Genomic DNA, 26,546 nt, shown 5'->3' with positions numbered 1-26,546 from the left:
TGCTTAAGGCAACGTTGGTATATTTATACCTGAAAGGTGCCGAGTTTGACGTACGTTTTTGGACATAAGACGTCAATAAAGATGTCACTAAGAACTGGTCGTTCTTACAGTGCTCGCAGGAATTCTATTACTAATCAAAACAAAGCAAGCGGGGCTTTTTCCAGGTTGCTGGGGGTTTGATATGTCGAAAGAACTTGGTGTGCTCTCTAGGAATCTAAGGAAGTGGCTTCTGCTGTGTCATGGACTGCAGAGGCGAGTTACTGAAATATGGCTCTGATTATTATGCCATTATAGGGATATTTATTGATTATAACCGTATAGGGGCATAAGGTCACAATATTGATCGGGTTCCTCGATAAAACACATCACTTGGCTTGGTCGGTAGTATTGTTTCATCTTCACTATCGTTAACAAGTTGGTTTCTAATTGTGATCCAGTCCTCCTCAGTACTTATTTGAATTCTTTTACACTTGGGTTCTTTGTCATAACACTTCTTTTGTCTTATTTTTGATGTTTCACCAACAGTTTATTTTATTCTAGATATGTCTTTTAGTGTAATATTACATTCTCTCCATATATGCACTTAGGGTCGATGTGTTGTGGAAGATGCTTGTCTCCCTCTTAGTAGGAAGGATAGAGATTTTTTGGTGAGACTATGAGGGGCTGTTTTGTTTGCTCGTGCTATGTTTTGTAATGCTTCTATCATTTTACAGCCAAAAGAATGGCCCACTCGATGAATGTTTTAACAGTGCGGTTAATTCTCTCGGCTTGCCCGTTGACTTTTTAGTTATATAAAGTTTTACATTTATGTTGAATTCCTGAAATCACGAGAACGTTTCAATTTTATTAGAACTGAATTGTACACCATTGTTGCTGATAATCTTTGCTGAAAAATCCACTTTGTCAACTAAGTCTTTAGGGAATTTGATGACTTTGTGAAGTATTGGGTTTTCTTAAAAACTTTTATTCAAACTATCTATAATAATAGTCTGTTATTGTATTTATATATGTGTGTTCTTGTCTGAATTCGTTGAACGATTCCATAAAAATCTATTCCTTGCATGTGCCAAGATAGTTGAGTATATCTGTGAGTTCTAAACGTGTTTCATGAGTGTACTGAACCAAGTCTTGCCTAATGGGCTACAAACGTTGACATTTTAAATCATTAATTATACACCTGGCCTACAAAACATCTGTCTTTACCTTTGCAGTGTTAGTTTTCTACAAACATGACCAAAATGTGCCTAACCCATCATCTTTTGTTGTAAATCGCTAGGTAGAGTTAGTTTAAACATGTAAACTTCAGAGGCTGTATTAAAGTATGGCCCCAGGGTCGCAACAGGCGTTTGCGCCTGCGTAGCGTGCCCCCGAAGCACTTTGGTATTACAGAAGGGGGCGCAGACGCTTGTGCTTCCCGTTCAGTAATACTGATAGCACAGGCGCACTTAAAGCTCCAGCGCTACCTTCAGGGGGCGTTCCCTCATTTGCATAGGGATGTATCCTATGCAAATGAGGAAATTCCTCTGCCTGTGTAGCACCCGCACCATGTTACAGACCCGGGCACAGAGGCAAAGAAGCTCTCTGGGGGCACACTCGGTGTACCACCTTCTAGGTCACGCACTGTGAGTGCGCCCCCTGTGAGCTTCTTTGTGCGCCCCTCAGAGCAGCCCTCTGAAGGGGGGAAAAAGGGGGTCCTATGGAACCCCCAGACATCCCCTTGCAGGCGGGTGCAGGGGGATCTCTAATCCCCTTCAAAAGTGTAGTTGGGTTTCCGCCTGCACTCTAAAAACACAGAGGGGCTGCAAGCAGCTATACCGTGTTTTCACATGAAGGCACTGCCCTAGGGCAGCACGAGTTCGCGGCTGCCCTAGGGCAGCACATTCATCGTTATAGGGCGTATTTTTAGTGTGTGTGCCTGGTTCACCTTTTAAAAGTGCACTTGGCGCAAATAATGAAAATGCGTAATAAGTGCCCCAGATGCCCATCCTCTACTGATAATTTTGCCTTTGATTGCCCAGTTATCTATTTTTGTTGCCAAAGCATTTGTGAGGCATTTCTTTGCGTCCATGCTAGCAATAATACAGTTATCTAGCTCAACCGTCAGAGATACACCCTGTGTTTTTTTGCATAGGTATTTTAGATATGAATATTGTCAACACATGCATCTTTTTCACTAAGAATATTGTGTGCAACATAGTGATGCTCATTGATACTTGCAGCTAAGCAAGACAATCTTGCTGAACATTTTGTATTAATTTAACCAGATAAAATTAAATCAAGGGGTTTGTGAGGTAGGCCTGTTATCCCAAATAAACTGCCTGTGTACGGGCCAGTCTCTTTGTCAATCACTCACTAGTTGTACTTAGAAAGGCACAAGGTCCTAAATGCAAACACAGTGTTGTGCACAAAATTGCCAATCAACTTGTCATGAAATGGTACCAATGCCATACTTGCTGACTTCTACTGAAACAATACATTTTAAGGGTGGGGTAAAACATTTAGGGGCTTTTGCCGAAGACATATTATATCGCCTTTGTAATAATAAAGCACTGCCGTAGGGTTTGCAATCCAAGTGCTTTATTAGTCAGAGATACAGGAAAACCCAACTGCTCCAGCCAGGGCGCAGCCAACAATCAGCCCTTGACCACTTCAGAATCCTGACATGTCATCATCGGAATGTTCTGAAGTCAGAGTGGTCTCTGCCTCCCTGGGGTTCAGCTAAACACAATATGACAACTTTTCTTCTTACAAAACATGTGTAATCTCCTTTGCAGCACTTGTTTAAGACCTAAAATGACATGGAATGTGTTCTCTGTTACTTGGGGGTGGAAAATGTGTGATAACATCAAATACATTCTCCTAGGCAAAGCACCTTTATAAGAAGTTAAGTGGCCCAGGTATTCAACAACCCTTTTTCTGAAAACACTCTTCTTTTCAGTGTTAACCCTTTGTCTCTTAAGATTCTTAGCTTTGTCATTGTCTTCTTCAGTTGATTGATAGACTAAAACGTTGTCATGACATTGTGTGATGCCTGAAGAGCTAATGCATGAGATGCTGAAATCCTTATGCAGCGGAAACAAGAAAGGGAATTCTTTTCAAGCTAGGTTTTAAGACTTTTCTCTCAAGTTCACGTTGGGTTGCATTTTTCAGGCTAAGTGCACTAGACATTTTGACCCCCATTGAGGGTAGCAATTATTTAATTAATATGTGGAATTGGGTGACAGTCAAACCAAATGTTACTGTTAGACCTGGCATCCTTGGCATGATTTCCCCTGTATTTTTGCCTCTGCCTCCTGTATTTTTGCTGTGTGCTGGATTTTGTTTTTGCTGGTTTAGATTCTTTGGGCACCTTACCACTGCTGATCAGTGCCAAAGTGCAAGTGCTCCCTATTTAAGTTGTGGTTATGGATTAGTGTTTCCATGATTGGCTTATTTGATTTACCTTTAAGTCCCTAGTACAGTGCACTGTGTGTGCCCAGGGCCTGTAAATCAAATGCTGCTGGTGGGCCTGCCAACTTGTCTTCCCTGGACCGGAGACAAGCATCCTGAGACCGGTTTCAGCCAGGCTAGCTTGAATCCAGTGGCAAAGTGAGCAAGGGACCCATGTCCGGGCATACCCTGCCAACCCTGCAGCACTGGTGGTGCCACTCACACAAGCAGCCCGCCAAAGAGTTCTCAAACCTGTACAGCACTGTTGTGACTGCCATGTCGACCTAGCAAGTGCATCCCCTTGTCAGGCCCCAAACCTTCCCTTTTCTTTCATGTAAGGCACCCCTCAGTTAGGTCCAATGTACCCCTTTGGGCAGGGTGCTGTGTAGGTGAAAGGTAAGACATGTACTGGTGTGTGTGACATGTCCTGATCGGGAAATACTGCCAATTTTGATTTTTTACTATTGAGAGGCTATCTGTCCCATAGGACAGAATGAGAGATACTTTGAAACAGGGCCAGACTGGCGGTAGCGGGCACCCGGCGTTTTCCCAGTGGGCCAGAAATGATGGGGCCGGTTTGCAAGTGTTATGGCCTCCTGTAACAAAAGCAGCAGCAGTGTACACCTCCACATACACACACGCCAGGCCAGTTCAAGTTAATTGCCAGGGCTGATTTCCATTCTCAGTCCGGCCGTGCTTTGTAACATCGTACAAGTATAACTTCCCATTGGGACAAGATAAAGAAATGGAGTTTGGACTCTCCGAACTTCAAATTTAATAACCCATATTTTAGTAAAGATGATTTTTAAATTGTGGGTTTGAAAACCCACTTTTAGAAAATGGGCATTTCCTTGCTTAACCATCCCGTGAGCATCTGCTGGGCTGTGGATTGACTGTCTGGCTTTTGAGTGACGGGCTGGTGATGTGCATTCACTGTAGACAGCCACTAGGGGGGTTGAGATGTGTCCTGCCTTTCCTGGATGAGTAAGGGCTGAGCTGAATAGACCTGGGCTGCATTTAGAGTAATATGAGATTTGCTTGCACCTGAATAGACCTGGTCCGACTGGTTTGGACTGAGCTAAGAGACTGTGCCCCAATAGAACAAAAGAAAATGTGGGATAAATATTGGGTCCCAGAACTTTAGATTACTTCTAGAAACAAGAGGAGTCTCTGCTGAGGAGAAAATCTGGGAAAGCTGAAGGAGAAGAACTGCCTCTGTGCTGAGTGGGGTTTGCCTGTAGTGGCTGTTTCTGCCAAGGAGAGGACAAAGACTGAACTGTGCTGTGTGTCCTGCTTGAAGAAGGTCTCCAAGGGCTTGGTGTAGAGCTTACCTCCTGTTCTGAAGTCTCAGGGACACAAAGACGTTGTTTCCTCTGTCCTCCTGTACCCAGAACTGCTGTTTCAGCTGCTACAGTTGGAAATGGCAACACTGACGCTGTCTCCGAGGCCACTGCCTTCACCGTAGCCAAAGGCACCACTTCTGATGCTCCCAACACACCGGTCCAACTTGCACAGCCGCCCGACCTCACTGGCGCCAGTGCTTCATCATTGCGGAGCCAAAACCTGACCTAGGTGAGCTCCCGAATCCTATGACTCACCTCCCCGCATCGTTGTAAGGAACTGACACCTCGGCGCCACCGCAACTTCACCTTCCCGGCAACAGTAAGGAACTGATGCCTCACCTCCCCTGCATCGCAGTAAGGAACTGATGCATCACATTCCCTATGGTTGTAAAAAAAACAACTCCGCCCGGGGCCAACGAAGCGTCACCTCCCAGACGTCGTGAACCATCTTTGTTTGCATCATTTGCCAAGGTTTGCCAAGGTACTGTTCTTTAGTCTCCGTGTGACTCTAGGCCTGATGTCGCGCACCTTGCGGTCGGCACCGTCCTTTGGGATTTTCTTCTGTCACGACATCGTAATAGCCCGAGGGGAAGCTATTTGTTGCTACAAGCCTTCTTTTTGTGAATAACCTATTTTTGATGACATCTTGACATATTTATGGTGGATTTTTGTCATTTGTTCTTGTTTTGGTTTAGATTTCCTATTTTTCTAAACTGGCATGGTGTCCATTTTGTAGTGTTTTCACTGTGTTACTGTGTGTGTGCACACATGCTTTACACTCTGCCTCTGAGATAAGCCTGTCTGCTTGTGCCAAGCTACCAAGGGGGTGAGCAGGGGAAGTCTAAAGGTATAACTCCCATACCCTGACTACACGCATGAGTCCCTACTTGGAAAAGGGTGCAAACCATTGCCAACTAGAGACCCACATTTCTAACCGTTACTCTTCAATGATTTTAAATAAGTATCCATCTCCATTTTTTATGTGCAACAACATCATGAGCCAGCCAAAGAAAAGACTCAATGAACTCTACACCTTCGTTTTAAAAGGTTGGCAACATCTTCCCTCACTGATAAATAAATATCTTTCACTTTGTATTTCACAGCCCTTGTGCCTTGTTTGAATCTTATTGAATTATGGAAACCCTTTACTTTCCTAGTTTACTACTGAATAAGTCTGCATACCTCTCTAGCAGTTCCTCAGTAGAGCTCTGTACACGAATGGCTGAAACATGCGGGTCTGCTCTGGGATCACAATTTCTTTTCAGAGTCTAGTGGTGTTGTCGTCACAGAATATTGCCTCCCTCTTTTGTGACATATATTTAACTATTACTGCTCCTGCCCTGAAATCAGATGTGTAACCAGAACAGTACTATATTTCTAGTTCCAACTTGGTCTGAAATTGGGTTATTTTAATGTAATATCAGCCCATTAGTTTGTAAATACTTCCGAATGTACAAGAGTTATGAGAGAACTTGAGTATATCATGATCCATGTCTCTGTTGTGTATGCTTATAATGTATAGTAGGTTTGTCATTGTTTTGGTCATTTGCAGTGAGTATTAATGTGTCTACATCTTCCCCAAGTTAATCTAATTCCTCCACTTTGTAAACCTTATTTTCTTTTTTTACTTGTACACACTTGTGCAGAGAAGGGGGTAGTGATTAAAAAAAGGATTAAAGATAAGGGACTGGTGAGTTCTGCCAAATTACAGGCGGACCCTAGGCCTAAGAGCAGAGGTCACGCCAGTCAAAGCACCAAGGGAAGGAAGCTCTCCCTCCAGTGTGTTAGGAGCACTAATAATGTTGAGGGTCAAGAACTTTTAGCCTCTCTGCACCCAGGAGATGATTTTTCCCCAGAGCGAGTATACGCCACGCGTAGTGAAACAAGGGTAAATTACATTTATTTGGAGGTGACCCGAAAGGGGGAAAGCGAAGAAATTCAAGCCATTAAACAGGTCAAGTATTTTGACTGTATTCTCATCCTGTAAGGTATTAAATGAGGTTGTGTCAAGAGATATTGAGTACGCAGCCTTCATCCATCCAAAGCGGGTATAGAAGTAACGAAAGTCAACTTTAATTCTCCTGTTTTTGTAGACTTGGTATTGGAGGCTACTGATGTGCTTAATGTATTAGGACTAAGAATAGTGCAGGAAATCAAGTTAGAACCTCCCCATACATTATCCCCTCTGTTGGCAAACCATGCTGGCTTAAATCAGGAACAGCAACATTTGGCGATTGGGGGGGGAGGCAAGTCTGTCCCGACTCCGAGTGGTGTGGCATAATTGGGGTACCCTAAAAGTAATTATTCCGTCCCAGCCAAGAGAGAGAGTGACTGATCAAACCCTCTATGCAGTAGGTTTGCAAGTCTAAGCGTTGATAGGGAGAGTGTCTTTTACTGGGTGGACAGGTAGACTTGGTAGTTGCTGCACCCGCCAGCTTTGTTTCTTGGAATGTACATGGGTTTGGGAACTTAATAAGAACAACAGATCTCACACAACTATAGGAGGAACATGAGATAATTTGTTTCGAGGAGACCTGGCTGGAGGGTGATTCATTCCACCAGAGTGGTTACATGCAGTTTGTAAAAGGAGGAACTAAACTGTGACTCAGGCGGTTGAGTGGTGGATTAATGGCAATGGTCTCTAATAAATGCAGTCTAGGGGCAAGAACCATCGAGACAAGTAGTGATTGGATACTAGCTTTTTCACTGGATCTCTATGAGGGATGTTTACCACAAAAAAAGCAAATAGTTGTGAATGTCTACATAAGGCAAGAAGAGTCTCGGAAGGAGATGTGGGTCGTGTTTCAGGGGGATCTGGTGGGGTTGACACAGCTCCCGGGGGACCCCCCGATTCCCCTTCTAGGGGACTTCAATCTTTGGCTCGACCCGGGGAAGGTTGGTTCAGGACATTGTGATTATTACCCATATGTGTATTTATTGGTAAAGTAGTAGTAGAAATGGGGGTCTCTAGTTGGTAGAGGTAGGTACCTTTGTCCAAATAGGGAGCCTTGCTTCTAGTCAGGGTAAGGGGGATACACTTCTAAAATAACCCCTGCTCACCCCCTTGGTAGCTTAGCACGAGCAGACAGGCTCATCTCAGAGGCAGTGTGTAAAGCATTTATGAACACATACAGTAATACAGTGGAAACACTAGAAATAGACTCCACACCAGTTTAGTAATCTTTATCTAAACCAAAAAAAGACCCAACGATAAAAATCCACTATACAGTAATAAAAATATGACTTTGATATGGTAGAATTAGTTAATTTCAAAGCAAATTGCACATGCAACGCTTTTCACAAAAAGTACCTTGGGTGCGTCATGCAAACAAACAAAACAGGCCACAGGAAGGTGATGCGTCAGTTCCTTACACTCAGTGAAGGTGATGCGTCAGTTCCTTGCTCCGGGGGAGGTGATGCGTTGGTTCCTTACTGCGGCATAGGGGAGTTGAGGCATTAGTTCCTTACCGGCGTGGAGTTGATGCGTCGATTTCTTCTGCGTGGGGAGTTGATGCGTCTGTTTCTTACTGCGTCCCCCAACGATGCAACAGACTTGGCGTCTAGATTCGATGCCACGATGTGTGGATTCTTGCAGCTGCACAGCTGGCTTGCGGCAAATTTGGTGCGGTGATCTCCGACTTTGGAGATCGTTGCACCAGATTTGTCGTGCAGCGATTTCTCGAGCCGCAGCATGCGCTGCAATAGTTTCTTCGTCAAAGCGGCGGAAACGGGTACGGATGAGTCACGCTTCTTTGATGTTGCATTGGTTTTCCAGCTTCCAGCAGAAAACAGTTCGCTAGAGGTCCAAAACAACAGCAGGCACCTCTTGCAGGACAGAACTCCCAGCAGGGCAGTTCAGGGGAGCTGGTGGTGACGTTTTGTGTCCCTGAGACTTCAGAACAGGAGGCAAGTCCGTTTCAAGCCCTTGGAGATCTTACTCAAGATAGGGACACAGCAAACAACAAAGTCCTTTTCTCCTTTCCTTGGCAGCAAGTAGCCACTGGAGGCCAACCCCAGACAGTAAAAAGCACAGGAGCAGTATTCCTCCTCAGGTTCTCCAGCTCTTCTCCTTGGCAAAGGTTTCTCTTGATTTCCCCGAAGTGATCTGAAAGTCTGGGGTCAGGGCCCTCCTTTTTATACACAAAAATCTTTTGTTCTCTCAAGGCAGAGCGTGTGTGTACCCAGCCAAAACCAGTTCTGTCCTCACTGGTGCAGATTCCTGAAGGAGGTGGAGATAGCATTGTTGAAGGCAGACCAGGTCCATTCAGGTGAAAGGAAATCCCTTACCCCAGGCTCTCTAGAGTCACTGCTCCTCCCCAGTACCTGCCATCCAAAGACAGACCTGCAATACACAAACCTAGCAGAGGCACACTGGATGGCTAAGCAAGAAAATACCTACTTTCTAAAAATTGTATTTTTAACACAGAATGTAAAAATCACCCTCACTAAAAGATGCATTTTAACATTCTGAGTTCAGGCATATCAAACTTTATTTCCCTACCTTGTTCCCAGGGCCAGTTATGCTTATGAGATGTTATAAACAAACTCCCCATTCTATTCTATGGCAGCAGGTAGCCTTGCAATGGTGAAAAACGAAATTGACAGTATTTCACTATCAGGACATTCAACACACATCAGAGCATGCCCTACCTTTCACATACAATGCACCCTGCCCACAGGGGTACCTTGGGCCTACCTTAGGGATAACTAACGTAAGAAAAGGGGAGGTTAGGGACTGGCAACTGTGTGCATTTGCCAAGTCGACATAGTAGTACCAGACTGCACACAAGCTCTGCAATGGCAGGCCAGAGTTACATTATACAGGCTGCTACTGTGGGTAGCAAAATCACTCACTAGCAACATTTGATGTACAGGCCCTGGGCGCACACAGTGCACTGTACTAGGGTCCGACTAGTAAATCAAATAGGCCAATCATGGAATCACTAATCCATAACAAAAATTTACACAGGGAGCACTTCCACTTTGGCACTGAACAGCAGTAACAAAGTGCCCAAAGCATCTAGACCAGCAAAACAGAGTCCAACGCACAGCAAAAACACAGGAGGCAAAGGCAAAAATACAGGAGAGACCCATGCCAATGGTGCCAGGTCTAACAACTTGTATTTAAGTGGCTGAGTTCAGGTTTGGCCACCTAATTAAAAAGAAAAAGAGGAAATTCAAAGAAGCCCAGTACTACTATGATATGATATGATATGATATGATATGAATTGGCTTTTATAGAGCGCAACTTACACTCCATGGAGCATCTTGGCGCTAGTCATCGCGTGTCACAGATGAGAAAGAGGGAGAGCTACCTAAACAGACCAGAAATTGGGGAAAAGGAGTGAGAGTCAGATGAGAGAGTGACGTTAGATTAACGCTAGACAGAGTGTGTCAGTGGCCTTGAAAATCCAGGTTTTGAGGGTTTTTCGAAACAGGTTCTCTGACTGGATCAGACGCATCTGGGGTGGGAGTTTGTTCCAGGCTCTGGCTCCTAGCACTCCGATGGATTTTCCGCCTTTTGTAGTTAATCTGAATTTGGGGACTGCCAATAGGTTTAGGTTGGATGATCTGAGTGACCGAGAGGGAGTATATCTTCCAAACCTTTGAGACAGGTATGTGGGGCCCAACTGGTGGTAGGCTCTGAAAGTTATGAGCAGGATTTTGAATAGCACTCGCTTGTGGATGGGTAACCAGTGTAGGGTTTTAAGTGCTGTTGAAGCAGATGATTTCCTGGGCAGTCTTAACACCAGGCGGGCGGCAGCGTTCTGAACCATCTGTAATTTGTGCAGAACAGCTTTGTTGGAACCTGCATAGATGCTGTTGCAATAATCTAGACGGGATGTGATGAGGGCCACTGCTACCGTCTTTCTGGCTGTCAGGGGGAGGAGGTCAAAGAACCTTCTAAGGCCTTTGATAATGTTGAAGCAGGACCCTGCCACAGTGCCTGCTTGTTGTTTGAAGGATAGGGCTTCATCAAACCTTATTCCGAGGTTTCGAGCCGACGTGATGGTGTTGGGTGGGACTTCAGCATCTTGGGGCCACTAACAGAGGTACTTGCGATTTTTCCAATGTGAGGCATATGTATACATGTCATAGCACACTCATTCCTTAATACTAGCAGCGCTGCTGTCTAACTTCTTAGGTTGACCATTTTATAAGGCTAGTGCAGTACAGGACAACTGTTTGCAAACTGAGCAATCCCATTGTATTTCACTACGTAGTCATAGGTTTAGCTAAGACAGAATTTTAGCTTTCTCCGCACATAGCACTACATCTTGACGGTAGACTCTTGCACTCAAATGTCGTCCATTTCCACCGTAACACGCTGGCATTGTCCTGCAATTATAAAGCTTTTAGAGCTTGTGTTCTTCCTCCCAACCTAAGGATAGCTCCACTGGCCTCATGCACAAGATTTCTGATGAGGCCAAGTCCTGAGAGTGTGTGCACCCAAACCCACTTCCATTTGAAGGGTAGACAACAAATCTCAATCTTTGCATGCAATGTTCCATATGAAACCCTAAGAAAACCATGCATAATTCTGATGTATATCACACGGTTGAATGAAGAACATATATTGTTGCATGGTACATAGAGTGCTGAGTGTTCCACGTAAAATTACTTGTTATTATATTTCAGGTCTGAAATACGTTCATGGCTCCCTTCCTCTGGGTTGTTTGTTGGCATCATTTATGCAGGTTCCAGGGCGTTGTCAAGACTGGTAAGAAATGAACATAAGAGAACAACTTTATCAAAATATGTCTTGATGATACACATGTGTAGGAAAGAAACTTTTGTATGGAGAAAAGCCTTTGTTTTTTTTTGTTGTTTTAAAAAAATCTTTTTTATTAACACAATAATCAAAGAAAAACATTAGGTGACTTCAGCAGTTTTACACTTGTCAATGTTACTTTCCCATACGTTCAGAATATTAGATACAAAATAAAGATAATGGATCACGGGGATTCCTGCGCCTCACTTCAAGACGTACCAGGGGCGTACAAATATCTCCACGGTGTCGGTTCCAGGCCTCCTATACCTTCCCCCACTTCGCAGGGCAACCCCTGGCGACATAGACTGAACTCTCCCTGAACATGCACCAATCTAGGTCTTCCGCCCATTTCACAACCCGGGGTGGCTGACTGGCTCCCCACAACTGAGCTATATTTTGTTTCGCAATCATACATACCAACATCACCCATTGTTTCCAGTATACATTCAGATCTGTGGGTTCCCAAACGTTTAGTATGCACCTGCGGGCCTCCCGTAGTATTTCCACCCCAAGGACATCTCGCAGAGCCTCATGGATCTTCCCCCAGTAGTCCTGCACCTCCGTACAGTGCCACAAGATATGCATAAAGGTGCCAAGCTCCCCGCAAACCCCTCCGGCACTCCCCATTCTCCACTCGACCCATGCGAACCGGACGTGGCCCTGTAACATATGACATATGCAAGATCTTCAATTGCACTAGTCTGAGCCTCATCTGTATCGCTACCACTCTCGGAGAGGAGACCGCCTCCCTCCAATCTTCGTCGTCCAGCTCAAACCCATCTTCACTCAAGTATGTCCTGATAGATACCATCGGGTCCCCCATATTGTTTTTGATCTTTTTATATATTAAAGAGATAGTCTTCTCTGGGAGATGCCCGTCCAACACCCGGTCTTCAAGAGGGGGAGGTATCGGGAAGAGTTGTGTCCCTAGGGATATGTGTAAGTAGAGTATGTCTCATTTGGAGGTAACAATAGTGTTCACTATCATGAAGGCTGAATTGCTGCTTGAGAGAATTAAATGTATGCGCTGTGTCTTTCCCCCATACGTCTTTGATCTGTGTAATCCCTATAAGATCCCATTTGTCAAATCCCTTGGACTTCCACAAACTTCCCAGCTTCTATAAGGGGGTAGCAAGTGTGAGTTTCCCCTCCCAGCCGAGATGTCTGTTGGCGGCATGTCACACGTGCACGGCGTGCACTGTTGGTCCTGCTAGGGTAAACCGGCGAGGTCTGGCATATAGAGCCCTGGTAAAATCATTCCCTGGCACCTGCCAGTGGTCCATAGCATAACACGGATCCCCAGGGGGCCCATACATGACATGATTCACTGCCGCGAGCTGGGAGGTCCAATAGTATTTCCGTAGGTCCAGCAATCCTATCCCCCGTCATACCAGGGAAGAGTGAGTTTAGTGAATGCTATTCAGGGTCTACCATCCCATAGAAGCTGTCTCTGAAGGGCCTCTATTTCCCCGAAATAGGATGCCGGTACTGGGTCCATTGTGTTCTGGAGTGCATATAAGAATTGAGGAAGGGCCATCATCTTGAAAAGCACCGCTCTGCCCAGGAGGGAGAGCGGAAGAGCCTTCCAGCGCTCCACATCTCTCCAAAAATGGGTCAAAGAGGGGCCTAAATTATTAGCATACCTTAACTTCGCATCGAGCGTGATCTAGATACCGTGGTATCTAAACCCCAACGGCTCAATATGTATTGGGCAGGCATGCAGTATTACCGGTGGATCACCCCTAAGGACGAGGAGCACCGATTTCACCCAGTTTATTGCCAAACCGGAATACCTCCCGAATATAGCTAGCACATCCAGAAAGCAAATCAGGGATCCCCTAGGGTTGGTAAGGTAAAGCAGGATATCGTCCGCATAAAACGAAATTTTGTCCTCCCAGTCCAACGTCCACCGCAGACCTCATATCGAACAGTCCCACCGGACCCACGCCGCCAAGGGCTCAAGGGCAAGAGCTAAATTCAAAATAGAGCAACCTCTTATTCGGCCTATCTGATTTGAAAAATGGCAATAACTCTAGTTTCAATATTCACTGTACAGCATAGATACACAGGAGGGAAATGGCTTTCATTTGCATTGTGTTGCTCCTCTGTTTCCTAGTTCAAAGGCCTTCTTGTGAATCACAATGTTAGTCTACAAAACTCACACCAACCTTTTCCAGGTCGTTCACCAAATGCTATTGTTGAAGATACGGTATGAGTAGGTTTTCTTACCTCTTTCCTGTTAGGAGCATAATATCATATCCAGACAAACTCATAAGAGCTAAGAGACCAACGACTGGTCTAATACATTTTGTATATTCCCTTTTGAATATTAAATCTTTCACATGTTAACACAATAACATTGGTCTGCTAATAACCCATGGTCTTAAAAGCATGTTTCATTCTTACAATTCGTAGATAAGCGTTAATAAAGTCCTTTGATGATTTAGTATAAACACCTTTGAGCCTCCTCTCCAAGACTACACCTGTATGAGTCTATGCATTCTGATCTTAGATATTACTCTACGGTCCTTTGAGTAATAATGGATACCATTGCTGTGTCAATTGTGGTCTTATTGCCATTTTTCAAATCAGATAGGCTGGATAAGAGGTTTCTCTATTTTGTACTTACTTTCCCCCTCCTCTTAGGCCTCGAAGAAACTGGGTGTACCTTAGTACAATTGCATCAAGGGCAAGAGCAAACAGAAGCGGGGACAAGGGACATCCCTGCCTCGTGCCTCTACAGAGGGGAAAGTCAACAACTACTCTAGCTAGGGGATTTGCGTACAGTAGACGTACCCAGCTAACAAACTCTGGACCGAAGCCCATCTTCCCCAGTACTGTGAATAGGTAGGGCCACTCAACTCTATCAAATGCCATGGTGGCATCTAAGGACACCAATACTGCCGTTTCCTGGATCGTTGGGGACCTGCCCAGTATCCCATGCAGCCTGCGCAAATTGAGGGCCGTGTTACGGCGGGGCATGAACCTGGATTGATCTGGGTGTATCAAGGTGGTGATTACCTTGACCAATCGTGTCGCAAGCAACTTCGCGAGGATTTTGGGCTCGGCGTTTAGCAGCGAGATTGGTCTATATGAGGAACAGAGCGTCTTGGGTTTACCCGCCTTGTGGATGACCACAATGTCAGTCACCCGCTAGTAATATGGGAGCTGGCTCCTCTCTCTACTCTCCAGGAACATAAACCGGATAAACGGGCGAGTTTATTAGCACTTTGTTATACCGTTCTATTTGAATTTCGTTTGGGCCAGTAGCCTTCTCGGAATGCACCCCTCTGATGGCCTGCGCCACTTTGTCATCCGTGAGGGAGGAATCTAAATATTCCTGGTGTTTATCCAAAACCGTAGGCATCTGGATATCTCTAATCATTGCACTATTGTCTTCCTCTGTGTATCCTCTGACCGAGGTATACACCCCGCCATAATATTCAGAAAACTCATCCTCAACTGCTTGTGGGTCGGTGACTATAGTGGAATTCGTTCCCTGTAGTTCTGGCACCAGCCTCGATGCCCACTCTCCCTTCTCAAGCCACGCTATCAATTTACCGGCCTTGTCCCCATGCTCGTATATTCTGCTCTGAGTATCGGCGTTCTGAGCTATGGCCTTGTCTCTTGCAAGGCCTTTATTGTCGTCTTGTCGCAATCTTAAGAGTTGCATACTTTCCGGAGTTGCTGCCCTAGCTACCTCCTCGTCCAACTTTATCACTTCCTCCTCTGCCCTTTCTGTTTCCGCCTGGCGCTTCTTTTTCTTCCCCGCTACCAATGGCAGTACCTCCCCCCGAATGACGGTCTTATATGCCTCCCACAGGGTTTACGACTAGTCCACTGAGCCCCTATTTTCTTGGAAATATCTCTCTGTTATCTTAACAATCTCTTTCTTGGTGTCTGGGTCCTTCAGGTGCCATGCATTAATTGGAGCCACCCTACCCACTGCAAATTGGCCAATCTCGAGCTGAAGCCATATGGGAGAGTGAGAGTGGTCAAAAACCCCCCTCCCCAGGCGTCGTGCCTCCCTAACCGTGGCCACCTGGGCCGCTGGTACCAGAATATAGTTAATTCTAGACAGGCTGTGGTGCTCGGCGGACACGTGCGTAAGGGGGAGGCCCTGTTGGGTTACGTACCCTCCAACCATCCACAAGCCCCGTCATTTCTAGGAAGTCTGGAAGCCACTTTTGTGCCGGTCTCAGCGCTCTGGCCGGGTGTCTGTCTATCTTCCCGTCCTCCAACGCATTAAAGTCTCCCCCCATCACCAGGCGGCCCAAAGGCAAAGTTAGGAAGATAGCTCCCAGGTCCCGGAAAGTATCAGATTGAAGGCCGGACGAAACATATATGGACACAAAAGTGACTGTCTTCCCTTCCCACTGCCCTGATACACCAATATAGCGGCCTCTCTGGTCAGACCATGTAGCTTGAATGTTTAGGGGAAAAGCGTTCTTAACCAAGTTCCCAACCCCCCTAGACCCTGTGGTGAACCCAGCATGTGCCACCAACTTATAACCCCCCTTATGAAAGCCTATGCAACGGTTACCAATAAGATGGGTCTCCTGTAATAGTACTACGTCCGGGTGAGTGTCTTCTAATCAACTGGGCAACCATCCCTCTCTTAATTATGTCTCCCAGGCCGTTCACATTCCACGTTTTATCCCCGATCCCCGACTAACATTCGACATTGAACCGGTATGGATACAATACAATCATAGCGTTGTCACCTGTTGTGAAGAAAAAAAAAAAGCAAAAATACAACATTGCAAAAATCTCTACGAACTTTGAGCCACAAGTCGATACAACCCCTGCCCCCCTCTCACCCTTCCTGCACCCCTGCACACGGCGTTCGTCCATCCCCAACTACGAGAGTGCCTGTCGCCCGACCGGTATTTAGGATTTGGCATGTAGGGGCCATCATTTTACAGAATCGGTAAATTTACCGATTCTGTAAAATACCGAATCGGTAATTTTACTGATTCGGTAAATCCACATGTAGGTGACACTCCTAAGAGTGTCACAGGCCCTTAAGAATCGGTATTTTACCACCCAATCCAATTGGGTGGTAAAATACCGAATTCAGGTGTGCATGCACATCTGTGCATGCACACCTGTGCCATGTGACACACAGACATGCCCTTAGGGCATGTATGTGTGCCACATGTCACACATGCCTGTATTTGGGGTGCTGGAGGGTGTCAAAGTGACACCACCTGCACCCTTGCAGGATTCGGTATTACCGATTCGGTAAATACCGAATCGGTATTGCCCATTGATTCCTATGGGCTTCAAGGCCCATAGGAATCAATGGGCAATACGATTTGGTATTTCCCGAATCGGTAAATGCCGAAAGTTACCGATTCGGTAATTCCAGATTAAAATATACCTACATCTCCCTGCTTCATATTTACCGATTCATAAATACCGAATTTTACCGATTCGGTATTTATGAGTCGGTAAATATGAAGCAGGGAGAGGGGTCGGGCCTTCCGATTTTTCTGGAACTTCCAAGATGCGGATATTGTTGCGCTGAGCACTCCCTTTATATTCATCCAGCTTACGCTCCACAAGGCAGCGGCAGCGGGAAGATTGTAGTGCACTCACGTCCTGCTGTAGCTGTGCCACATCATCCACCAAACTAGCCGTCTTGATGTCCAGGGATGTAACCTTTTCATTAACCTTAGTGAGGTCTGCACGTATGAGGTTAATCTCTATCGAGACAGTATAAGTCACCCCCGCCCACCGCGCCGTGTCTCGAATCGGACAGGGAGCTTTTTGGCATCATAAAGCGGTCAAGTTTATTTGACTGCACTTGTTTTGGCCCCTTCGGTACTCTGGATGAGGGCTTCTCCACATCTGGTTTAGTCGCCATTTTTCAATCCCCTCTTGCCACTTCACCAGTTTCAGCCCAGGGAGCAATTGAGGGGTATCCCTTCCCAACCTCACCTGGGGCAGGTGCGTTGGGTCACCGGGTCACCAAGGATCAGTATTCCTATATTCACCGGGGGAGGGGGTGGCAAAAGGCAACCGACCACAGCCCAGTTCTTGGCACACTGGCTCTTCCCCAACAATATGTTACTTCAGGTCTGGGCCTCTTTATCCTAGTCCACACATTGCCCCAGGCCTCTTGAGTCGTCCAGAGGCCCCCTTGTGGGACCCCGGTATATTTCCCCAGGTCTGTCTCCTGGCTTGTTCACTCCTCCTCGCAATGGGCGGGGGGGCCTTGGTTCCAGGCCACTGCACACCGGCACCCCAGGCTCTCCTCTGCCTCCTATTCCACCGCAGTACAATTTGCTCAGGATCACTCCCGGTCGCCCTCAGACAATATCGCAAAAGTGGGGGGCCCTTTCACCAACGCCGTCCCCCCTGCACTCCCCCACCAATCACCTCCTCAACCTCTTTTCCGCCGCTGCTTCTCGCGGGTGGACCCGACCGGTAACTTTCGATCCGGGCCCCTGCTGTTGTTGCACTGCCCGGCGGCAACCTTTAAACTTCGGTCCCCGGCTTCAGGCCCAGAGTAGGCCCGGAACTGCACAGCCCGTATCTCAGGTTTGCGGCATCACCGTAGAGGCAGACTCGGCTCCCGGTGCACCTCGCACCTTCAGTGAGCTATTACCAAGCTCAGTTGGCAGGATGTTGTTCAGGATAATGTGGCAGAGGAAAGGTCCCGGGGCAGCCGAGAGCTCACAGGGCCATCTTGATCAGGCGCGTAGCTCCTCCCCGTTTTTTTAGTGGTTTTTTTTCCATTTGTTTATTGGGATTTTACATTTCATGCTACAAGTTGATACTGCATCATTAACATATTATAACATACATTTGCAAGTGTTTGAATGTTATCTATTATGAACAATTCTCGAATCTCATCGTATATCAAACACAGTGGATAGGATATCTTACGACAGTCCGGGAGTTATCTTCTAGCTTAACTCGCCATACATTGGTATGTTTTGTGTTGTCTGGTTGGGTCTATCCCGGGGGTGTCGGATGGTATTTCGTCCTCACCTCTACCTTTGTATATCGGCCCGAATAGTAGTCGTGATCGCATTCCCTGTTGGAATCATTTGGTTTCAGAAACACCGAGGGGGAGAATAAAACTGTTAACTATGAGGGGGAAACCGGGTGTGGGGGGAGGCGGTGAGCCGTCGGAATGTAGATCTGTGATGTGACTGTGGTTCAGTTTTACTGTACTGTTGTGTATGCAAGGGGGGGAGAGACAGTTTGATGGAGAAAAGCCTTTGGTGTAGTGCTGTTGATGATACCTTTGTTTAACCAAGAGACACTAAAGAACCAGACTCGCTGTGGACATTAGTTCTTGGAGTTACAAAATTGTGAATTTAGATTTTTATGAGACCTGCTCCAGCCAGTAGTCCATTGGCGCATCGGGAAACATCAAAGCCTGCATGATCACAATTATACTATACAAATTAAAAAAAATAACCTATAGCACATAAATTCAGGCGGAGCTCAGAACGTTCTTCTCATCTCAGATTTTCCATCAGAGTTGAAGCGTATATAAAACAGTAGAGAAGGGAACTGGGAACTGGGAGGGGGACTGAGAGGAAGGGCGTGGAGTAGCTGGAGGGGAGGGTCACAAATGCCCCCGAGCCACAGGAAAACTACTGTTGCCGAGGGGGTGTGAGGGGAATGGGATGCAGCTGTCCAGGGATGATGGCTCCCATGAGATCAACCTTGCTTAGTCTGCCTCCATTAGCTTGCTCTTGGCTCATTATTATTCTCTCTGTCCTTCCTAATTGACCTTGCTGTGCCGAAATCGCCAGTTTTGTGAATCTGCTGAACCAATTCGACCTTTCTAATAAAATGCATTCATTTGGCTGGATGAATATTTAATACAGAAAAATTCTTATTAGCAATGAGGTTAAAATTTGCTTGCAACTTGTCTGAGTGAGAACTGTGGCTTGACCACAGTCTGCAAAGAAGAGTTCAACGGCTGCCTCAACTTAACAGCACCAAACCCCTGGCACATCTCTCATGGCTATTGAGCAGATCAACATGCAAAAGTTGTGTACATCTTTTGGCCAGCCAGATATTGTCCTGTTGGAAATAGCTAGATAGATCCTGGACTTCCATGCACTGATGGATGAAATGGTGAGGTGCCTCTACGTAGAAGACGCAGCGCCCTTCCTAGCTTGCTAAGAGGGCTTACATGGTTGATTTGTGCCCAGCCAAACAAAAACAGAAGATATCTATCCTATTACAGAAGGGTGTTTCGATTGTAACCTCTAGCAGAAGCCCAGCTCATCCAGGGTTGTTACAAAAGTCACTGGCAATAAGCATATGACTTATTCTGATAGGAGAATCTGCACTGCCACAACTTCCTCATAGATTCGCCAATCTATTTGCCCCTTTTAGTGGTTCCGAAATGCAGACTTGTGAATCACAAAATGAGAATGTCCACTCAGATTCCCTCCGATGTACAATTACACCAGTAATACTTAATTTTAAATGTGAGTGCATCTTATAAGAAATGATTTAGTGGCCACAACCTGCAAAAAAAGTTGGGAACATCTGCTGATTCACAAGTAGATGTAGATGTTCGCAAATCTTTTATAGGTAGTTTGACATGCTGGAACTCGTTGTAAATATACTGTTGTCAAAGGATAGTGTAAATCTATCTTAACACTCGTAAAATTGGCGTGGGTGTAGGGGAAGAGGTTTCACCTCCTGAAAGAAAAATTTCCATGGAGGTGCAAAAAGAGAATAAAATGCACTGATCATTTATGAATTAGGAAATATCCACTTGCTAAATGTGTAAATCGTTACTCCTGTGGGTACTCCTGGGAAATTGCACCAGTTTTTGTGAATTCAGAGACAATCTGAAATGTTCTCGAAAATTTTAACTAACCCTACTGAAGCAAATTTCAGACTCACTTTGTGAATTAAGTCCAAAGTCACGCAGGATTGGCTTTCTTCAGTACAATTAAAGACTTGGAGGCTTGGTTAATTCCAATGCACCATATTCCATGTTCGTCTTTTAGGTGTCTCCACGGGTTGCAGGTTCTACCCCTACCTTGCCCCTTGCGAACCCTGGCATTGCATGTGCGACCCCTGGACTAAGAGGTGGCAAAATGAGCGCCATAAACATAGGGGCATCTCCTCCTTATGGACATCAGTTGGGGCTCCAATCTCCTCGTTTTCTGTCTTTTTTTTTTTTACATTAATGGTAAATAACAGTATATTAGTTACTATTAGTGTAATGAAAAATGGAGTATCATTAGCTAGAATATACAACTCTCCCTGACAGCTGAGGCAAGTGTGCATGTGTGCAGGTGAGAATGTGTGTGTTGGGGGGAGAGAGTGTGTGAATGTGTGATTGTGTGTTACTGTGTAAGCATGTGTGTGTGAGAGAATGTATTGGTCAAATGGGGTGTGCTGTCACTTCCGCTGCCCCTGGCCTTTCAGTGAATTGATGACGTTCATGCTATACTCCCATTTTGGGGTTGACTTTTCATGTCAGTTGGAGGAAACAGGCCTGGCTGAAAGTAGAAGAGGATCAGAGGAAGAGGAAGTGTATGTGAAAATAATAAGGTTCCAGGGGGAGTGTAGGAGAAGGAATTTAAAAGCTCGAGGAGTAAGTGGGAGTGTGGATGCATTGATTTTATCGGGCTCTTCCAGGCCTCTAAATATAACCGGCCCAGCTTCTTTGGGAGTTCTCAGCTTGTTTCCTGGCTGAAAATTACATTTTGGAGACAAAACAGATACTTTCTCGCTCCCAGACTGTTTTGTTTTGATTATTGTTGCTACAAGGGCATGTGAGAGATTAGAGTATCTTGTTTCTAAAAGTGTTTTTAGGCTTACTATCCGGAAACCGTATGTTTTTCTTCATGTTCGCAAAGTGACAAGTGGAAATGGGAGCGGGCCATGTTACAGTTCTTGTGTTTACACAGCAGGAGAGTAATGCTGAGTAGTCTCGAGCATTGGCCTGTACATGCATGGACCTCTCAGTGAAGGAGGGCATGGCGACCTAAGTCTTACTACTTCCTAGTTACAGAATATGAGTAGCTTTGAATACCACCACTGAATCACTGCTGCCCTGTGATGGGCCTATAGTTTTCTGTACACTGCTAGACCTATACTGCACACACTGATCTGTAGAGCTTGCACTGATTTATTGATGATTGTAGCCCTTATATTGGCCAGTAAGCCTAACTGTATGTTATTAGATCATGTGTGTGCATAACGTGTCACTCTTTTATTTACGCACAATGTTATTTTCCTTTGCTTGTGTCCCTGACAACTTGGGCGCAAAGATTTTTGGAGGCTCCAGGCACAATGGCATCTAGTGATTTGGCGGCCCTACTTCCCTAGAAAGAGGAACGTGTCTGAGGCTTTCATGTCATGTCATGTCAAAGGTTCTTATATAGCGCCTTTTCAGCAAAAGGTCTCAAGGCGCTTGCTTTGGGAACCCGTCCTGGCTTTTCCCTGTGAGATAACCCCTACTGGGCATCCCTAAGGTGAAAGCCAGGCATCCCGCCGCGGTGGGGCCGTAGTGGAGATTAAGAAAGCTATTGCCCAGAGTTGCAGAGTGTGAACCCGTGATTCGAGTAGGCACCGAAGCGAGAATTATCGAGTCCGTGGACACTTGGGCTTATTTCAGATGAAATCTGGCGACAAATGTGGGGGCGCCCTAAGACTGCTGCCTCGAATCTCCTTGATACTGTGCCGCATCTGCCCTAGGACGTGTGACACTACTGACTTTTAACTTTTGGGCCCTGTGATGGCAATGATGTGACTCTATGAACTCCTATCCCTCAAGTATGACAACCTGTAATTTTTATTTTTTATTTTTATTTTACAGAGTTTTATATAGCGTGAACTTGACCCGAATCGGGTATCTAGCGCTTTACATAGCACCAGTTGCATTACATGAGGTATGTTTGCAACCTAACCTTAGGTTGCCAGGGTGCATTCTTACAATGATGAGCATGGGGAAAATAAGCCCTCAGAAGATTTTCCATACATAGTAACTAGCGTATGTCTCATATTGTAGTCATCCAGTAGTTTTTTTTTTTTTTAAGTTCAGTAAGATTTTATTGAATTTTGACAATGGAGAAACACAGAAATACATACAAATACTGAAAAAATTGTGCATTAAATTACATGAAAGCGAATAAGAACAATCATAAATATGTAGTCATAAATAAAATACATCGCAATATAGTATTGTCAATCAAAGGATAACTCAATAAGGGGGGGGAAGGAAGGAAAGGGAAGGGAAAAAGGGAAGGGGAAATATACAATTCATAGCAAAATAACTTAGATAAATAGAGTTACCAATAACATATTAACAATAAGAAAACAAGAATCATAACTTTACATATGAATCTATAGGAGACCAAAAGGATTGAAAATGGGAAGAATTATGATGAACACCTTGTAAAGATAATTGAGCACCTCTTCTTGTAAAGATAATCCAAGACCACCAAGCATGAACTGAAAGAGAAGTAGCATCCTTCCAACAAAAAGTGATTGACTTTAACGCAGCCAAGACCAAAAAATTAAATAACTTTGCTTCAGTATCTTCAAGAGGAACACTCAAACCAACTGATTTACATATGATCAAATTATAAGAAGGCAAATCAGAAAGAGGTAAAATTTTCAATATCACATTCCATACTTCAGACCTAAATTTCATAATAATAGGACAATCAAATAACATGTGACGTAAAGAACCAGGATGTAAATTACAATGCCAACATAGGTTTGATGGTAATAATTTAGCTTTAAATAAACGCAATGGAGTCCATAAAGAATTAAACAAAATATAAGCATTGGTTTGATAAATTGACACTGGTAAACATCCAGAAATACTATTAGTCCAAATTAATGACCATGAATCAGTTGATATAGACAAAGAGAGCTCAGTATTCCAAAAAGTGGAAATTGTATCAACATTGGAGCCTAAAGAGACGGTAAGTTTCTTATAAAATACAGAAACTGCTTTAGAAGACAAAGTGACAGTATTGACATACATTTAAAAAATCAGCTGACACTGTAGATGGGATACCATTTGGGAAGGAATCTAAAATAGAATTACAAAGAAATTGATATTTTAACAAATCTGATAATGGTAAATTGAATTTTAATTGGAGTTGAGTAAATTGAATAAATGCATCATCTAAGAAAACATCTTTAAGATAGAAAATACCTTTAGCAATCCATGAAGACCAAAAAGAGACATTCCTATTTAGTTTAATTAAGGTGCTGTGCCATAGGGACAAATGCACTGTAGAAAGTAAAGGGGATGCAAAATTGGAGTCTAAATCATTAAATATTAATCTCGATGATTTGATTATGGAAGAGGAATGTATAATCTTAGAGGTAGGAGACATAGTTAACAAGGACAGTAAAGGAAAAGGTTTTACAAGGGAAGTCTCAATGTGAAACCAAATAGGAGGACTAGCAATAGGTGAAATATTAAACCATAATGAGCTTTGTTTTAGGATAAATGCCTTATGATATAGAAAGAAATCAGGTAGGGCAAAACCAACTTGGCATTTAGGAATCTTCAACTTTTTATAGGCAATACGGGGATGCTTATTATTCCATAAAAATTTAGATAATAGTTTATCAATATCTTTATAAAATTCGAGTGGAAATTGAGTTGGTATCATAGCAAGAGAATAAAATATTTTTGGGGCAATAGTCATTTTAATAGATTCCATTCTCCCCCACCAGGAAAGATGAAGGGAAGACCATTTGGAAGTTTTTTGCTTAATATAGTCAAGAATGAACTCACAATTTAATTTCAAAGTAGCATGGAGGGATGATGAAAATAATATTCCAAGGTATTTTAACTTATTCTTCTGCCAAACAATATCCGGTGAAGGTAACATATCAGGAGTACATAACATATTTAACGGAAAAAATTCAGTTTTACTAACATTTAATTTATAACCTGACACCATTGAATATTTAGAAATGATATCAAGCAAAAATGGAACAGATGAAGTAGGATCACTAATAAATATTAACACATCATCAGCATAAGCCAAAGTTTTAACAGTTACATCTTTGATAGTGATACCATGAATGTTTTCACAATTACGAATAAAATTAAGAAATGGCTCAATTCCCAATAAAAATAAGAGGGGATAGGGGGCAACCCTGACGAGTTCCTCTAAAAAGGGAAAATTGGTTAGAAATCTGGCCATTAATAAATAATCGAGCAGTGGGAGCATAGTATAAAGCAGAAATCATACGAATAAAAGATGGTCCAAAATTAAAGGATAATAAAGTTTTAAATAAAAATTGCCAATGAATTTTATCAAAAGCTTTTCCTGCATCTAATGCCATAACACCAGCGGGGACAGGAATTGTGGAGCATTGTTCAATAATATGTAATAACGTTCTCGTATTGTTAGCAGAATATCTATTTTTCATAAAACCAGATTGGTCAGGGTGGATGATAGAATAAAGGACAGAGCTAACCTAGAGGCAATAATTTTAGCATATAATTTACAATCTTGGTTAATCAAAGAAATGGGACGATAATTAGCAACAAGGGTAGGGTCTTTATCAGGTTTAGGAAGTACAACAATTAATGCTTCTGAAAAAGAGCCCGAAATGGTACCTGATAAAGAAAAATGAGAAAAAATCTGGTACAAATAAGGTAAAAGATGATTTTGAAACTCTTTATAGAACTCGGCAGGGATGCCATCAGGACCAGGGGATTTATTTTTTGGAAGCGATTTAATGGCAGATAGGATTTCATCATTAGTAATAGGCAATTCTAACCCAAGTTTATCAGAGGGAGAAATATGAGGTAAATCAGAATGTTTTAAAAAGGCATCAATTATAGATTCATCACAAAAATCTGGTTTATTATATAATGTGGAATAAAAATTTAAAAATTCTTGAACAATATCATTATGGTAAAGTGCAATTTTACCTTGAGGGCCTTGAATGGAGGTAATCTGTGTTTTATCCCTTTTAATACGTAAATAGTTAGCGAGAAGCTTACCAGATCTATTGGTGTTAAAGCGGAATTTAGCATTGGACTTAAAAAGCTGAACCCCAGCTCTTGTACTAAGAATAGCATTAAATTCATATCTTAGTTTTTGTAGCTTTAGTTTATATTGAGGATCACTAGATGTAATAAATAAACGTTCAAAATGAGCTGTTTGTTTCTCTAAAGATTTGACATTCGAATTAAATTTCTTATTTTCATGTGCCATAATAGAAATTGTAGTACCTCTGACATAGGTTTAAATGCATCCCATCGAGTAGTAGCAGAGGTAGAGCCTTCCGGATTAAACGTAAAATAATCCTGAATCGCTTGAAACAATTTGGGTTTATGAGTATCATTAAGGACAATATCAGTATTCATACGCCATCTTGATTGTTTAGCAAAAGAAGATGAAACATTTAAAACAAAGGAAATCATTGCATGGTCTGAGATATCTATGGTACCAATGGTAGAATTATTTGCAAATTGAATGAGAGAGGGGGAAAGTAAAAAATAGTCAATTCTGGAATGGGAATTATGAGGATTGGAGAAAAAGGAAAACTCCTTACCAGTAGGATAATGCAATCTCCAAATATCAGCTAGCTTGGTGGTATGAAGAAAAGTCTTAAAGGCATGAAAAGTCTTGGACGGTCTAAATCTAGAGGTAGATAATCTATCTAACAAGGGATCCACAAAAACATTGAAATTTCCCCCGAAAATCAAGGGAACTTTCCCCAACTTTAGAACTTCAGTCGTAACAGTAGCCCAGAAAACAGGATCATCAGCTGTAGGGCCATACACATTAATCAAAAAGAAAACAGAGTCATGATGTTTGACTTTGGCTATAATATATCTGCCTTCAGAGTCTGAAATCTTATTTAAAATTTGACAATGTAATCTTTTGGCAAAGAAAATAACGACCCCATTCTTTTTACCTGTAGCAGGTGAAGAGACAATAGAGTCTACCCACTTTTTGTTCATATAATTTAAAACTTTATCATCAACGTGCGTCTCTTGGACAAAACAAATATCAGCTTTA

The 26,546-nt window shown here is 43.7% G+C and overlaps 1 protein-coding gene across 2 annotated transcripts in view; it reads left to right on the top strand.

Annotated features, from left to right (window-relative positions):
• The window catches only part of SLC35D4 (solute carrier family 35 member D4), a 663,061-nt gene that overhangs the window by 223,658 nt on the left and 412,857 nt on the right, over positions 1-26,546 (top strand). For both annotated transcript variants that reach the window (XM_086965641.1, XM_086965642.1), the window contains exon 4: positions 11,412-11,493. In XM_086965641.1, the coding sequence (XP_086821767.1) occupies positions 11,412-11,493 (82 nt within the window). The remainder of the gene's footprint in view (positions 1-11,411; positions 11,494-26,546) is intronic.

The sequence above is a fragment of the Lissotriton vulgaris genome, chromosome 4_1, assembly GCF_964263255.1.
Source record: "Lissotriton vulgaris chromosome 4_1, aLisVul1.2, whole genome shotgun sequence".
Taxonomy (NCBI): domain Eukaryota; kingdom Metazoa; phylum Chordata; class Amphibia; order Caudata; family Salamandridae; genus Lissotriton; species Lissotriton vulgaris.
Note: the sequence above shows the minus strand (reverse complement) of the source record. Positions and strands in the feature narration are given on the sequence as shown.